A 16,169-nucleotide genomic window follows, 5' to 3' on the forward strand; every position below is an offset into this window, starting at 1 on the left:
AGAACAGACTCGGGAACGCTAAGAAAAGACTCGGGAATACTAAGAATAGACTTGGGAACGCTAAGAACAAACTCGGGAATGCTAAGAACCGTTTCGGGAACGCTAAGACTCGGGAATGCTAAGAACAGACTCGGGAATGCTAAGAACAGCCTCGGGAATGCTAAAAACAGACTCGGGAACAGACCCGGGAATGCTTAGAACAGACTCGGGAATGCTAAGAACAGACTCGGGAACGGTAAGAACAGACTCGGGAATGCTAAGAACAGACTCGGGAATACTAAGAATAGACTTGGGAACGCTAAGAACAGACTCGGGAACGCTAAGAACCGTCTCGGGAACGCTAAGACTCGGGAATGCTAAGAACAGACTTGGGAATGCTAAGAACAGACTCGGGAACGCTAAGAACAGACTCGGGAAAGCTAAGAACAGACTCGAGAATGCTAAGAACAGACTCAGGAGCGCTAAGAACAGACTCGGAAATGCTAAGAACAGACTTGAGAAAGCTAAAAACAGACTCGGGAATGCTAAGAACAGACTCGGGAACGCTAAGAACAGACTCGGGAATGCTAAGAACAGACTCGGGAATGCTAAGAACAGACTCGGGAATGCTAAGAACAGACTCGGGAATGCTAAGAACTGACTCGAGAACGCTAAGAACAGACTCGGGAATGCTAAGAACAGACACGAGAATGCTAAGAACAGACTCGGGAACGCTAAGAACAGACTCGAGAAAGCTAAAAACAGACTTGGGAATGCTAAGAACAGACTCGAGAATGCTAAAAACAGATTCGTGAACGCTAAGAACCGACTCGAGAAAGCTAAGAACAGACTCGGAAACGCTAAGAACAGACTCGGGAAAGCTAAGAACAGACTCGAGAATGCTAAGAACAGACTCAGGAACGCTAAGAACAGACTCGGAAATGCTAAGAACAGACTTGAGAAAGCTAAAAACAGACTCGGGAATGCTAAGAACAGACTTGGGAACGCTAAGAACAGACTCGGGAATGCTAAGAACAGACTCGGGAATGCTAAGAACAGACTCGGGAATGCTAAGAACTGACTCGAGAACGCTAAGAACAGACTCGGGAATGCTAAGAACAGACACGAGAATGCTAAGAACAGACTCGGGAACGCTAAGAACAGACTCGGGATTGCTAAGAACAGACTCGAGAACGCTAAGAACAGACTCGGGAACGCTAAGAACAGACTCGAGAACGCTAAGAACAGACTCGGGAACGCTAAGTACAGACTCGGGAATGCTAAGAACAGACTCGGGAATGCTTAGAACAGACTCGGGAATGCTAAGAACAGACTCGGGAATGCTAAGAACAGACACGGGAATGCTAAGAACAAACTCGGGAACGCTAAGAACAGACTCGGGAATGCTAAGAACAGCCTCGGGAATGCTAAGTACAGACTCGGGAATGCTAAGAACAGACTCGAGAATGCTTAGAACAGACTCGGGAATGCTAAGAACAGACACGGGAATGCTAAGAACAGACTCGGGAATGCTAAGAACAGCCTCGGGAATGCTAAGAACAAACTCGGGAACGCTAAGAACAGACTCGGGAATGCTAAGAACAGCCTCGGGAATGCTAAGTACAGACTCGGGAATGCTAAGAACAGACTCGAGAATGCTTAGAACAGACTCGAGAATGCTTAGAACAAACTCGGGAATGCTAAGAACAGACTCGGGAATGCTAAGAACAGCCTCGGGAATGCTAAGAACAAACTCGGGAACGCTAAGAACAGACTTGGGAATGCTAAGAACAGCCTCGGGAATGCTAAGTACAGACTCGGGAATGCTAAGAACAGACTCGAGAATGCTTAGAACAGACTCGAGAATGCTTAGAACAAACTCGGGAACGCTAAGAACAGACTCAGGAATGCTAAGAACAGCCTCGGGAATGCTAAGTACAGACTCGGGAATGCTAAGAACAGACTCGAGAATGCTTAGAACAGACTCGAGAATGCTAAGAACAGACTCGGGAATGCTAAGAACAGACTCGGGAATGCTAAGAACAGACACGGGAATGCTAAGAACAGACTCAGGAACGCTAAGAACAGACTCGGGAATGCTAATAACAGACTCGGGAATGCTAAGAACAGACTCGGGAATGCTAAGAACAGACTCGGGAATGCTACCTTGCGCAGGTTTCTCTGGAGTCCCTCGTGTGTGGCGCGGAGCAGCGCTCGGATGGAGAAACTGTCTGTGTCTTCTTTGTCCCCGATCTGAGACTCTTTCATCAGAGAGTCGAGCTTCTTCCTGATGTGCGACTCCACCTGGTTCTGACTGGGCCCGTTAGACTGAAATGAATCAAATCAAAATCAAATAAAAATGTATTATAAAGCACAATAAAAACAAAAGTAGTTGACCACTGTGCTGTACAATACCAAACTAAACATAAACAATAAAGACTGCAATACAATGTAATGAATTTTGTAAAACACTGATAAATGATAAAAACTCTAGGAACAGTTTTATGAATGGGAGAAAAGATGGGTTTTTAACTTAGATTGAAATTCAGATTCTGTTGAAACTAATCTGAGGGAAACTGGAAGACTATTCCACAGTTTTGGCCCAACAACAGAAGCATGGACTCTCTCAGCTTTAATCTAGATCTCGGGACCATCAACAGTCTTTGTTCAGAAGACCTCAGAGATCTAACAAATGTATTTGGACGTATTTATTTAAAAGTTCACAGAGATATTTAGGAGCTGATCTGGTCAGAGCCTTAAATTTTAAAATCAATTCTGTAACGGACTGGCGGCCAGTGCAAAGAGCAAAATACAGGGGTGATATGATCAAACTTCCGGGTGCCAGTCAGGAGTCCGGCAGCTGCATTTTGAACCATCTGAAGTCGATTCATATTAGATTGAATTATTCCAATACAAAGAGAGTTACAATAACCAAACCGAGGTGACACAAATGCATGGATCACTCTCTCAAACTCTGAAAAAGATAAAAAGCTCCTAGCTTTAGATAGCAATCTTGAAATGAAGTCTTCTACAGAAATCTTCTTAGAAGAAAATAGCGTACATTATTTCTAAGACCATTTACACTCTGCAAACTGAAGAAATAAATGGCTAAACTGCCTTAATAAAGTCAGATTTACCAAATAGAAAGTCTATCCTGCATCAAGGTTGATACAGATATCTTTTTTCAAATTATTGGTGAATAACTCACTCCACTATTTTAAGGCTCTGTGGAATACTTGATTCTGATTGGTCAATCGCGCCATCCAGCGGTATGTTATTCCCGGATAACAACCTGTAAAAACTGATAACGGGCTCATCCGGTCAGCGCTATATGCTTGTTAGGAATGGTTTTTCTTCATGGAAGTTTTGCATTTGGTAAGCTTATAAAATATTAAAACATAAATCAATATTTTGTGTACTTGTTACATACAAATGCAGCTGCTGCCATTTTGCAGACTGCAATGGATTATAAGATAACAAACAGGTGCGATTTTAAAACAGTTTCATTTCAAATCAATCTCTTATCCTCATAATTATTTATTAAATTATTGTTTTAATTATTGTTTAATCTTTTGTCATGCTTCAAATATATTTATAGGTACACTTACACATTTGTAGTGAAGTTGCAATTTAGTCCATTTAAAATTTATTAACTTGTATTAAATATCAAATTTTAATATTAAATTAATATCAAATAACACAACACAGTTAAAATTATAATCAAGTACTTCACATGTGCTTTATTGGTTAGTCAACACATCAAAATAGAAATTACATTAAAGTATATTCTAGTTTACCATAAATGCTTTTCAGTGCATTCGGCTTTGCTACTACATTTTATTCATTTTACAAAGACAACAGAAGTAATTATGAAATTACATATTAAAGATGTACTACTTAAGTGGTTCACAAAAAGCATAGATTAGATGTTTAATATTAATTTAAACTCTAATCCATTTGCCATTAAATGATTAGTTCACTGGGTCCGCGTTGAAGTCCATTATATAGAGAAAAATCCTGGAATGTTTTCCTCAAAAAACGTATTTTCTTTTCGACTGAAGAAAGAAAGTCATGAATATCTTGGATGACGTGGGGGGAGAAAATTATCAGGGAATTTTAATTCTGGAGTGAACTAATCCTTTAAATGGCAATTAACCTGCAATTAAGTGTCCGAACACATTACATTCAGTTCGTACTTATATTTGTTTAAAGTATTCATTTCCTTTTAAAAGTATGCTAAAGTGTACTTGCAGGGTGAATTCTGTAACTTTAATATGGTGCCAAAACAAACACGCACAGTGAAAGAGGCCGGAGTGATGTTTGTTCTCTCTCTCTTCACTTCAATGGCTATTCATGAGTCATTTTATTAAAAATCAAAGCCTGGCATACTGATCTGAGAGAGCAATAAAGGGTTCAAAGTGTTCCAATTATGCATTTTTTTTTAGTTTTTGTTTGATTTATGTCATTTATTAAAAAAGGTAAATGGCATTAAAATCTCTCGGCCATAATGAGTGTCAACTTACAACATTGCCAGCGTGTTTCTTGTATTTCCTGACATGTTTAAGTAGGCATGTAATGAGATGAAGGATAGAAACCTTTAACTGGCTCCCAGCAATGACTTGTCTGAGTGGATCATTAAACATTAATTACTCCTTACAAAACAACATGAATATTTTGCAAGGGTACATTAAAATGCTATTAAAGGATTCTTCATTCAAGATCAACAAATAAATACTTAACTAGGAAACCAATTTATTGTTGATAAATGAGTCTGGCAAAATAAATGTTAAATATTGATTTCAGCATCAAAATCTGTGCGAAACTGTGGGCAGTCTGATTGTAACGGAGGCAGCGCTGCTGGATGGACCTCTTGGCAAATGGCCACGTTGTTGCATATAAGAGGTGTTTCCACAAAAACAGAAGCTTGCCAGGGGTTCGGCCTGCGATTGATCGGCTTTTAGAGACTCACTGTGAGCCAGAACGGTGTGAGGAGGAAGCCAGATAAATACTGGCTCCATCAAACGTGAGAGATTTTCAAAAGAGGTGGAGAGGAGGTGATAAAGCGTGAAAAGACAACAGCTTGAGTAGTGGAAAAAGTAAAAAAAGGGCAAATTGTCTTATTGGTAATTCTGATAAGGTATTTGCACAAAATGTGTAGTAGTACAATATTAATGTACAGACGGCATCGACGTTTTTAGTTATTCACTCTCGATTTTGCAAGATATGCGGTTGCCTATAGGGTGTAAAATGATAGAGGGGGCAAAACATGAGAGGATTTTTTTATCTATCATACCACTAACCTCCATTATTACTTACAGTCGCAGTGTTTAAGTGTTGCATTGCTTATGGGGCCCTATTTTAACAATCTAAAACGCAAGTATCAAACGCGAAACGCAAGTAACTTTGTGGGCGGATCTCGGACGCAAATCTAAAATGTGTTGGTCTGAAGAAGCTTCATTACTCATAGGTGTGGTTTGGGCGTAACGTGAAGTAAACCAATCAGAGCATAATCTCACATTCCCTTTAAGAGCAGGAGCGCTTGTTCCATGGCGGATTGCTATTATAACGGCGGATTCGCCAGGAGCGGTTCACAGCCGAGGAGACCGACGTTCTCGTCAGGGCCGTAAAACACAGAGAAGTGACACTGTATGGGGACGGAGAAACACACCCAAATTAGCTTCGGTTAAACAGGCGTATAATACTTTGGATAAATGTGTAAGCTAGATTTATGTCTATTTTTTCACATCTTCATGGACACCACAATGATTTCCCTAGTGTGGTAATATTTTTCCTTGTAATTATGTATGGTTTGCAAAAATGTGAACTGCTGCGTCTGTGTGTAGATGAGAGAAGCAAAGTGTATGTGTGTTGTGCACATGCTACATTATGGCCAAGCATGCGCCCTTAAAATAGCATCTGAACGCGCCACTGACTTTAGACGAGGTTTCTCCTGGTCAGTGGCGGAATTGTTTTCTGAAACTGCAAAATAGCACCAGGGAACGTTTGCGCCGGAACACGCCTCCTCTTTTCGCTGAACCGCCCCCAGGAACGCAAGTTCATTCCCTAATTTACCGACGTGCGTCTGTGGAGGGAAAAGCCCGCTGTGCGTCGGGTGCAAAATAGGAATGAAACGGTGTACAAAGTCAATTGCGCTGGGTGCAAGCAAGATAGGGCCCATAGTCTTACCATGCTATTCTTCAGCTTGAAGTCATCTTCAATCTCATCAGCACTGTCGTCGTCAGACACCTCACCCTCTTCAGCATCTGCAGACAGGTACAGAGGAAGACGCTTCCCCTGCAGACGAAGAAAGGAGCAATGAATGCTTCCATAGATCTGACTTGTCAGCAAACAACCCAATATTGAGTGTTAGATAGTGTTTCACCTCTGTTTAAACTATCGACAGACCGTACAGCCTGTGTGTGTTGACACAGCACCTCAGATATTGATACTGGAACTGATTCCATACTAATGGCTCTTGGCCACAGGCGAAAGATAAGTGTTGTATGAAACCCCAGGGATATTTTCTTTTTAGGAAGACTGCAATGTAATGTTTTCTCGGTTTGTGTTAATAACCCTGTTGTTTCATTCCCAATAAGACATACAACTTGTTTTCACTTGTTATTCAGACAACAGAGGACCCTCATTTGGGAGGAACCCACAGTATCTAAACCTGAGGATAACCAGTGTTTTTACAACAGGTATTAAGATTCATTTTGGTTGATCGGATAACAAGTGGACGACGCAAAATACAGGTGTAAACAGGGTCTAAAACGTATTAAGCTTGACAACTTTCGACCACTTTCAGAGGTAGTCGAAAACAATTCTACCGGATTGCTTTCGTAGTGTAAACACTCATGTAGTCGAATGTGTTCAAACAGCCTCAAAAGACGCCGACTCTCCGTCTACTGATCTAATGCGTGAACATTACGGGAAGCGCTCTAGCCAGACGGGATTTAAACTTTGTCGGCTGGAGACCCAAGTTTGGTTTGAAGACGAAAAACATACCAAGCACAATGTTCTCTCACCATTCCTGATTTCTAACACACACTCACAGCGTTCTGCTGGTCTGTCAGAGCAGAAACTAAAGCTGATGCTCTCCGTGTTTTCTGTAGTCTCCACTCACGTTCAAATATAAATTGCGTGAGCTTATTTCATCAGTTAGATCGAAAGATCTGAAAAAGCCCATACATTTACCCGCCCATAAACCCTCCCCTCGAAGAAATCAGGGGTTAAAAGTGGACAAAAGAGACGGATTAAAACACCAGAAGTGAACAACAGGAATGTGTCTCCCTCGTCCACTTGTGATCCGATCGACCAAAACGCATCTTAACACCAGGTGTAAACAGGGCCTTTGACACTTCAGAGCATTGAAACCTGTTTACGGGTCATTAGGCCTAAAACTCGAAGGACAAACCCTTGTCTCCTCCTAGTCGGTCGGTCTCTCTCACAAATGCATTTGTGTGAGGGCTAGTGGGAAATAAGAGTCGCCGGTGGAAGGACAAGACGGAGGGAAAATCAATTCTATGCTTTTGACCTACAGAGTTGGCAGGAGCAGAGTCTGGCGGAGGGAGCTGACATTGTGACATGTTTAAGTGTGTGTGTGTGTGTTATCGAAAGAGACCCGTGTTCGAGTGCGGGGATTTACTCAAGTGTGCTCCAATCACAAAGAGTCCCTGCTGGGTTTGAGAGTCTGCCGTCACTGTTTGCTCAACGAGAAGGGTCCTGTAGAGTCGCAGGCTGGCACTGCCATCTGTCTTGACCTGCTTTACTAATGCCAAGATCCTCCATGGCACAATGACGTCCGTATTTACAAAGCAATACTCTCTTCTCATCTGACTGACCACCTGTCATCTCAATACACCCTTAAAGAAATAGTTCAGCCCAAATGAATTCTGTTAACGTTTACTACTACTTCTGAAGCTACATAATAGCTTTGTGTGAGGAAAAGACTGAAGTTTAAGACTTTATTCATGTGCACATTCAAACTTCACAGAAACTCACGAACCGATGCCGTTTAATGTTACTAATGTCATAACTTGTCTTGATGCGACAAGTTTGAAAATGCCCATGTTTAACAACTTTAACATTAACAACTGAGTTGAATATCTCCGGACCGGATCTCTGTTTCTCTGAAGACAGTCAGATTGACAGCTGACAGATGTGAACACGATAACTTCTTGTTACGATGAACACAATGCATATATTCACCTCAGAGAAAGTATGGGTTGTATCTCATGTCTCGTTTTTGTTAATCTTGATTTCTCACAACTTGTGTGTTTTTTCTGTGCGTGTCGGAGTGAACTGAGTCTGCGGTACTAATAGAGTTTCATGCTTTGTGAGAAGACCACAGACAAAGTCAGGATCATTAAATTTCAGTTTGTTTTTCACCAAACCCTATCATATACCCACAAAACAGTATACAAATATACGACACGTGTCGCAAGGGATCATTCTGTGATACTTTAGCATCTTTTTTTAAAAAGCTTGATGGTCGCCATTATATGGACGAGCATAAGATGGAAATTTTTTAAGAATTCTCATTTTGGTCGGCGCCAATAGCCCCATGGTTAACGCGCCGACATATAGCGCAACTGCGCCTCCGGCGACCCGAGTTCGATTCCCAGCTCGAGGTCCTTTGCCGATCCCCTTCCCCTCTCTCTCCACCCCATGCTTTCCTGTCAAAATCTCTACTGTCCTATCAAATAAAGGCACAAAAAGACCAAAAACATAACTTGCAAAAAAAAATAATAAAATTCTCATTTTGTGGTCCATAAAAGAAAATGGACCAAGTAAAAATTTACTTAAAGGGACAGTTCACACTAAAATGAAAATGAAGTCATAATTTACCCACCCTGGTGTTGTTCTAATGCCGTGTGTGTTTCTTTAAGTTCATTTTTGACAGCATGACTATACTGGTTCATCAGTTAGACCAGCATCAAAACAAAACTGCCTTATCCAGTGTGGAAATTTAGGAGGGTGCCTTTGGTTCACACCATCATACCTTTAAGAGTATCTTTCCTTTCAGGCTGTTCGGGCTGGGGATCTGCTTGGGGTCTTTGTTCAGGGCCTCCCCCACGTCCAGCTTGTCTCCGAAGATCTCCTTTAGGTGCTGAGCGATCTTCTTCTGCTGCTGAATGCTGCAGTGATTCTCTATGGACAGGATCACGGGGAACCTGACGCAACAGGAGACGGAAGAGAGAACGGATGCGGGTGACAGTAATCATGAACCAGGGAACAGAAACAACAGTCAGCAGATGCTCCTTGCCTTGTGCCTTCCTCTGACATTAACCTTTTATCTGTGTTTCTTTCATCTTGCCTCATCTTCACTGTCATCTTTCTCTCTTAACTTCTAACTATTTCCTTTTTCCTGTCGGTCTCTCTTTCTACTTTCTTTCCCTTGCCGTCTTCCTGTTCGGTTTACTTCATTTATGATCTGCACACTCAAAAAGAAATTCACACTTTGGTCACTATTGAGGCTTGTTTCCGCCACAGAATAAAACATTTTAAAAGATAATTGCGACTTTTTATCTCACAATTGCGAGTTTACATCTCACAATTCTGACTTTATTTCTCAGAATTCTGAGATATAAAGTCAGAATTGCGTTATATACAGTTGCAATTGCGTGATATAAACTCAGAAATGTGAGATATAAACAAGCTATTCTGAAAAAAAAAAAAAGAGTCAGAATTGCAAGTTTATCTCACGCAATTCTGAGATAAAAAGTCAGAATTGTGAGATAAAAAGTCGCAATTACCTTTTATATTTTGTATTCAGTGGTGGAAACAAGCTTCCATACTATTCTCACTCATAGTCTAAGATCTCGACATTGCATATTCTATTCACATTTCTCCATCAAGATGTTTCCAAGAGCCTGTGAGAAAACACATTTTACAGAGCAAAAATATAAAAATGATTCTGTGCTCTTTGAAAATCGCTGGATTAGATTCAGACAAGCTAGACCTGAATGTCAGGTCTGTCTGGGAATCAGGGAAACCCTCTGGGTTTAAAAAGCCTCACACTCAAATACACACATACACATGCATGAAAAAACAAGAGAATCAGAAAGATTGAAATGGAAAGATTAAAAAGATGCGCTGTGGGGCTAAAGTGATATCAATACTCTCTCAACAGGGATCATGGGATATGGTGAGTGTAATTTGCATGCGATATGCATGTGCTAAATGCTCATTTGCTGCATTATGGTAAGTCATTAGCTGAAACAGGTGGCTGTTTAATGATAAAACACCATTAAAGAGACAGAAAGGTAGTTTTCTAGGAGCATCCAGGCAGTGGAGCAAAAAGCCCTCTTCTATTATTACTGTACCTATCCTCACGGTGAAAAACAAAACAATTTTCCACAACAAATGAAATATAATGTTTATGTCATGCAACTCACTGGGTGCAGTATCTGATAATCGTGAGATGAAGAGAAGCAAACACGAGGTCTGGGCCAAATCTGAATTGTTTTGGAGATAACAGTCTATCACATTTGAAAACTGAAAATGGTCTAACACAAATAAAATTCCCTTGTGAAGCTGATTACTGAAATATTAATACATTTTTGAGGTGGCACTCAGGAATTCCTATTATATATATTATTTTGTGTAAATGTTTTCTTTTATTTATACTATTTTTATGGAATACTAACACACTGCTTACAGCATATTATATACTAAATATACAAATATTATGTGAGACAATATGCATTATGTGATATTAATTCAGTGAAACAAATCTATTAATCTTTTAAATAAAATTAAATCATTACTAAATAAATAATACATTTTATTTTCTTTATAAAACTTTAATTTAATTTGAATAACTTAATAGTGACTTTTTGGAGTTTAACAACAATCATTCTCATTTTACAGGCGTGTTTGTGAACCATAATTAATTTTTCAACCATTAATGGGGATTACCAAAATAAAGGGACTGGTATTGGGCATGCGATGTCCATGATGACCAACATTTTACCCTTTTGTAAAATAAAACTGTTTTTCTAGGCCACTGATATGTATCTCATGTGATGCATCAAATAATTGTTCCTTTCTTTAAGCATAAAGAACATATGGTTGTTTTAAATGTCTGTAATGTGTCCACAAGTGATGCTTTTAAAGCTGTGAGGAAAATGATTTCCTGACATCAAGTAATGACTGATCATAAAGGACAGAAGGAACACTGCAAATACGCACTCATTGTTTACAAAGGCGTATTTGTTGATGGTCTCAATGACAGATTTAAAGGTGATCTTGGAGGTCAGAGTGTAACCGTGTTGAACCATAGGCTCCCCGTCTGGACCGTCCCAACAGTCCACTGTAACACAAAGCGGAGTCACAAACAGGGCTCAAAAAAACAAAACGTGATTTTTTTTACAACCACGGACACATTGATGTCCTCAGGTTTCTCTCACCCTCCACACAGCGGCAGCCGGCCTGCAGGACCCACGCATACATGTCCGTCTTGGAGTGGGACAGCAACTGGTCTCCAGTCAGATAGGTGTTGTGGGACGAGGCTATGAAATAGTTACACAGAGGCTGGTCCATGTCTTGATTGATCTCGTTGTGCTGAGGGTTGAACACATCACAGACTGGGCTCCGCATGTAGTTGGTGAACCCTGGATGGTGGAAGCAGATAGAACGGCTGTATGTCATATTATCTTTGAGCTGATATAAACAAATCCAAAAGAAAAATACAAGCAACACTTTTTAAAAGCTGAAAATTCAGTCAAATGATTGATGCACCGCTAAAATATGGGGACATCATGTAAAATAATATGAAATAAAATACTCAGACAAAAAGGGAGATGGCAAAATTGCAGGAGTGCAACAATTGGAGGATCAATTCGGTGAGTTTTTAAAAGCTTGAATGTAGTTTTTACACAAAAAAAGTGCAAATGTTATGATAGATAGATAGATAGATAGATAGATAGATAGATAGATAGATAGATAGATAGATAGATAGATAGATAGATAGATAGATAGATAGATAGATAGATAGAAAGATACAGTAGATAGATAGATAGATGGGTAGATGGATGGATGGACGGACGGACAGATAGATAGATAGATAGAGATAGATAGATAGAGATAGATATATAGATAGATTGAGATAGATAGATAGATAGATAGAGATAGATAGATAGATAGATAGATAGATAGATAGATAGATAGATAGAGATCGATCGATAGATAGATAGATAGATAGATAGATAGATAGATAGATAGATAGATAGATAGATAGATAGATAGATAGATAGATGGGTAGACGGATGGATGGATGGACGGACAGACAGATAGATAGATAGATAGATAGATAGATAGATAGATAGATAGATAGATAGATAGATAGATAGATAGATAGATAGAAAGATACAGTAGATAGATAGATAGATGGGTAGATGGATGGATGGACGGACGGACGGACAGATAGATAGATAGATAGAGATAGATAGATAGATTGAGATAGATAGATAGATAGATAGAGATAGATAGATAGATAGATAGATAGATAGATAGATAGATAGAGATCGATAGATAGATAGATAGATAGATAGATAGATAGATAGATAGATAGATAGATAGATAGATAGATAGATAGATAGATAGATGGGTAGACGGATGGATGGACGGACAGATAGATAGATAGATAGATAGATAGATAGATAGATAGATAGATAGATAGATATATAGATAGATAGATAGACAGAGACAGACAGATAGTGTTTTCTCTTTTACACAGATGTCTGGCGGACTACTAAAGGGTCACACAGCAGCAGGTCATCAGTTCCATCAGCTTTACTCTAGCAGGAAGTCAATCTGAACTGAGCCTGTGTGTGTGTGTGTGTGTGTGTGTGTGCTATTGAGCTTAAGGGAAGAGAGCGTGGCCAGTGTTCAGACAGAACTCACAGACCCAGAACATAAAGCTGAAGTTTCACGACACACACACACACACACACACACACACATTTTCACACAGTTTTGGGCCGAAATCAGTGACCGGATGTGTTTAGCGCTTCTCTGATGGCACTTCATTTATATATTTAAATGCTTATTGTTATGGTTTAGCATTAGTCTCCAGACTAATCGACTAATGGCTTAAATGAACGGCTAACAGTCAACTTGCAGTCGAGGACAGCCCTAGTTTCTATGTAATTAAGTAAAAAATAATTAATATACACATGATCAAGAATAGTTCGACTCTAGCTTTTCTGTCATTCTGTCAGGTACTCTGCGATAAACATAGGACAATAGGAAGAAAGAAAAGTAGAGAAACCATAAAGACATAATTCTCACCTTCGATTCCAAGAACTTCATTCTGCTTGTTCTCCTCGGAGACTTCAAACTTATTGATTATGTCCAGACAGTGTTCAGGAGTCACATTAGACATCTGTGAAGAAATCAAAAGAGAGGGTCAACCTCATGTCCCTCTTCCAGAGAGGATCCATGAACATGTCAATCATCTGCTCTCTGAGGGTCACCTCCTCTTAAAGGAAGACCACAAAAACCCTCCAATCTGCCATTCTTTCACTAAATGGCTTCATCCTTCTGTATTGTCTGCACCCTTTCCCTCTTTTCTCAAGTTCCCCGGGGCTTCGGGTCCGTGCGTGGGCAGAGAGAGGGAGCAGGGGCACAGAGAGGCTGTTCATAACCTCAGCTGGAAACACATTATAATGGCTGATAGAGAGACAGAGGCTTTCACTTTCTGAATCTTAAAGAATGCCCAAGAGCTCAGGCACAAATGCATGAAGCACAGTAAAATGCTCTAAATGACTATATACATGATAATTACAAACTGCAACTAAAACAGAATAAAAAGAAATAAATTGGTCAGAGACAATAAAAGTGAAATTATTTCTGAATTATCAATCTGAAGCAATATGTGGAATGATACAATTTTGCTTTGGTTTATTTGGTTGCACTTTATTTTAAGGTGTCATTGTAACAGTGTAATTATATATTTAAGTACTGAGTAATATTAACTACATGTACTTACTATAGGGTTAGGGTAGGATTAGGATTTGGTTGAGGGTTAATTGCATGTAATTATGCATAATTTACTGTTATAGTAAGTACATGTAACATATGTAACAAGGACACTGTAAAATAAAGTGTTACCGCTTATTTTTTTATTTAATTTGTTCTGCTCACCAAGGCTGCATTTATTGATAAAAAAAATACAGTAACAACAGTAATAATGTGAAATACTATAATAATATTACATACAGTAGTAAGATGTAAAAGCTTGAAGAAAGGAGGAAAAGAAAGTAGTTCAGAGCCTGACCGTGTGAGACATCTGAGGCGGTTATGGAACATCAGTCAGGATGATGTTTATGGGATTTACATTAAAAAACTATGCAAGGCTGAGGTAGAGAGCTTCTGCAATAACTATATATGCTTATAAAAGCGTGAAAACCCCTAGAACAGTCATGGCCATTGGAACATGTGTGTATCAGCCCTTCAAGTCCCCCTGTGGTGAACATCAAGTTTATATGTTGTTTATATGTCTGTGTGGTGTTTTTAATATGCTTTTAAGACAAACCATGTGCAAATTCATAAGTCAACACCATTGCTGAGTATTAAAACTGCAGTGTGTCAAAAACGTGGTTTCCTACCATCACAAGCAAGAAACCAATCCCATCGACGAGGGGGCGGGGCTTTTCTCCACTGACTTACTATGATGTTCAAAGCATGTTTAAGTGGAGGCGGAGACTAATTTGCATATTCATGAGTCTGCGTATACTAAATGAAGCAGCTGTAGAGTCACGTTCAAGCTATTTTAAGGCATTAAGAAAGTCATTTTGATGATTTTTAAGGGATAAAATGATTGACTCCAAGCTTCACTTCTGGATGAGAATGACACATACTGGGGATATTTAATTTAATTAATCAATCAACAATACTATTGATCAGCATTACCAAACGTGGACGTTTTCCACTAGAAACAAACATTGATGTATTATTTTAATTTAATACTGTGAAGCTGCTTTGATACAATCTGTATTGTGAAAAGCACTATATAAATAAACTTGACTTGACTTGACATACTGTAAATATGGCAAATGGAGAGACAACATATCATGTGTGAAAGGTCTGTTTTGATCAGGAAGAGATGTTACATTGACCTTTTGCTCCACACGCAGAAAGTTGCCGAGTTCCTCTGTGGTCAGATGATCTTTCTTCTCACTGAAGCTCATGAGCAGCAAGAAGAGGTCTCGCCTTAAGGACATCATCTTATAGAAGACGGAGAACTCCTCAAACGTCAGTGAGCCCTGCTGGTCATCAGTGTCCGCCTCCTGTGATCACACACACACAAGAGCAAAGCTGCATGACTTTTAAAGAGAAAATATCCTTAAATGTCTTTACTATTACTACTACTACAACAATCATTATGCATAAAAGGAAGATTATATTGAAATATATCCAATAAAACGGTGCCTTACTATCATGCCTGTTCGTCAATTGACCTTATTGAGCAAAATTCTAAGTTTAAGTGAGAAGTTTTTCATTCAGTCATGCATAATATCCTCCCTTTCTGTCCAATTCTCCCTGTCTAAAGTATTTCAAATTCAAATTCATTGTCTTTAAGAACTTAAGCAGTCACAAGCAAAACTGGAGAAATTATTTTTAAGGCACATTAATCATAAGGTGATATAAAGCACACAATGGAGTTCGCACAGCTCTTCTGAACACATAGTACATAGAAAACAATGTCGTTCTTAAAATTACAATTTGCACCCTGCCTTGAGGGAACAGCGTGAGCCGGATTTAATTAAACCTTCTATAAAACAATGGAAACGTTGATTGATTTATTAACATATTAGATTCAATTTACATGAAGTGTAAGGATGTTCACCTCTGTGAGTCCATGCAATGCAAGTGAATAGGCCAAATGTTGAAGCTCAACAAGGTACTTGATAGTAATCCATACAATATACCAGTGCATGAATCATTGTCCTCTGAAGCACAATAATATGTGTGTAGGGCTTGACATTCACTTTTTTGCTGTCCAGCCACTGTGGCTAGTGATTTTCCAAAGTTACTAACCACTCAGCATTTTAACTGGCCACAATTTTGACATCTGATACCATGGGGAAAGACTGCCATACAGATATTTTTAATATTATCTCATAATAATATTATGTCATGCACACCTTCCTGTAGCTCAAACAGTAGAGCGTTGGTGCTTGTAA

The 16,169-nt window shown here is 39.3% G+C and overlaps 1 protein-coding gene across 3 annotated transcripts in view; it reads right to left on the reverse strand.

Moving 5' to 3' along the window:
* Window positions 1-16,169, reverse strand: part of plch1 (phospholipase C, eta 1) — a gene marked incomplete at its 5' end in the record, with an annotated part of 69,545 nt that overhangs the window by 17,656 nt on the left and 35,720 nt on the right. For all 3 annotated transcript variants that reach the window (XM_079873888.1, XM_079873887.1, XM_079873889.1), the window contains 7 exons: window positions 2,146-2,307; window positions 6,166-6,273; window positions 8,981-9,152; window positions 11,173-11,293; window positions 11,391-11,594; window positions 13,273-13,366; window positions 15,102-15,272. In XM_079873888.1, coding sequence (XP_079730014.1) covers window positions 2,146-2,307; window positions 6,166-6,273; window positions 8,981-9,152; window positions 11,173-11,293; window positions 11,391-11,594; window positions 13,273-13,366; window positions 15,102-15,272 — 1,032 coding nt within the window. The remainder of the gene's footprint in view (window positions 1-2,145; window positions 2,308-6,165; window positions 6,274-8,980; window positions 9,153-11,172; window positions 11,294-11,390; window positions 11,595-13,272; window positions 13,367-15,101; window positions 15,273-16,169) is intronic.

The sequence above is a fragment of the Squalius cephalus genome (assembly GCF_949319135.1).
Source record: "Squalius cephalus genome assembly, chromosome: 6".
Lineage (NCBI taxonomy): Eukaryota > Metazoa > Chordata > Actinopteri > Cypriniformes > Leuciscidae > Squalius > Squalius cephalus.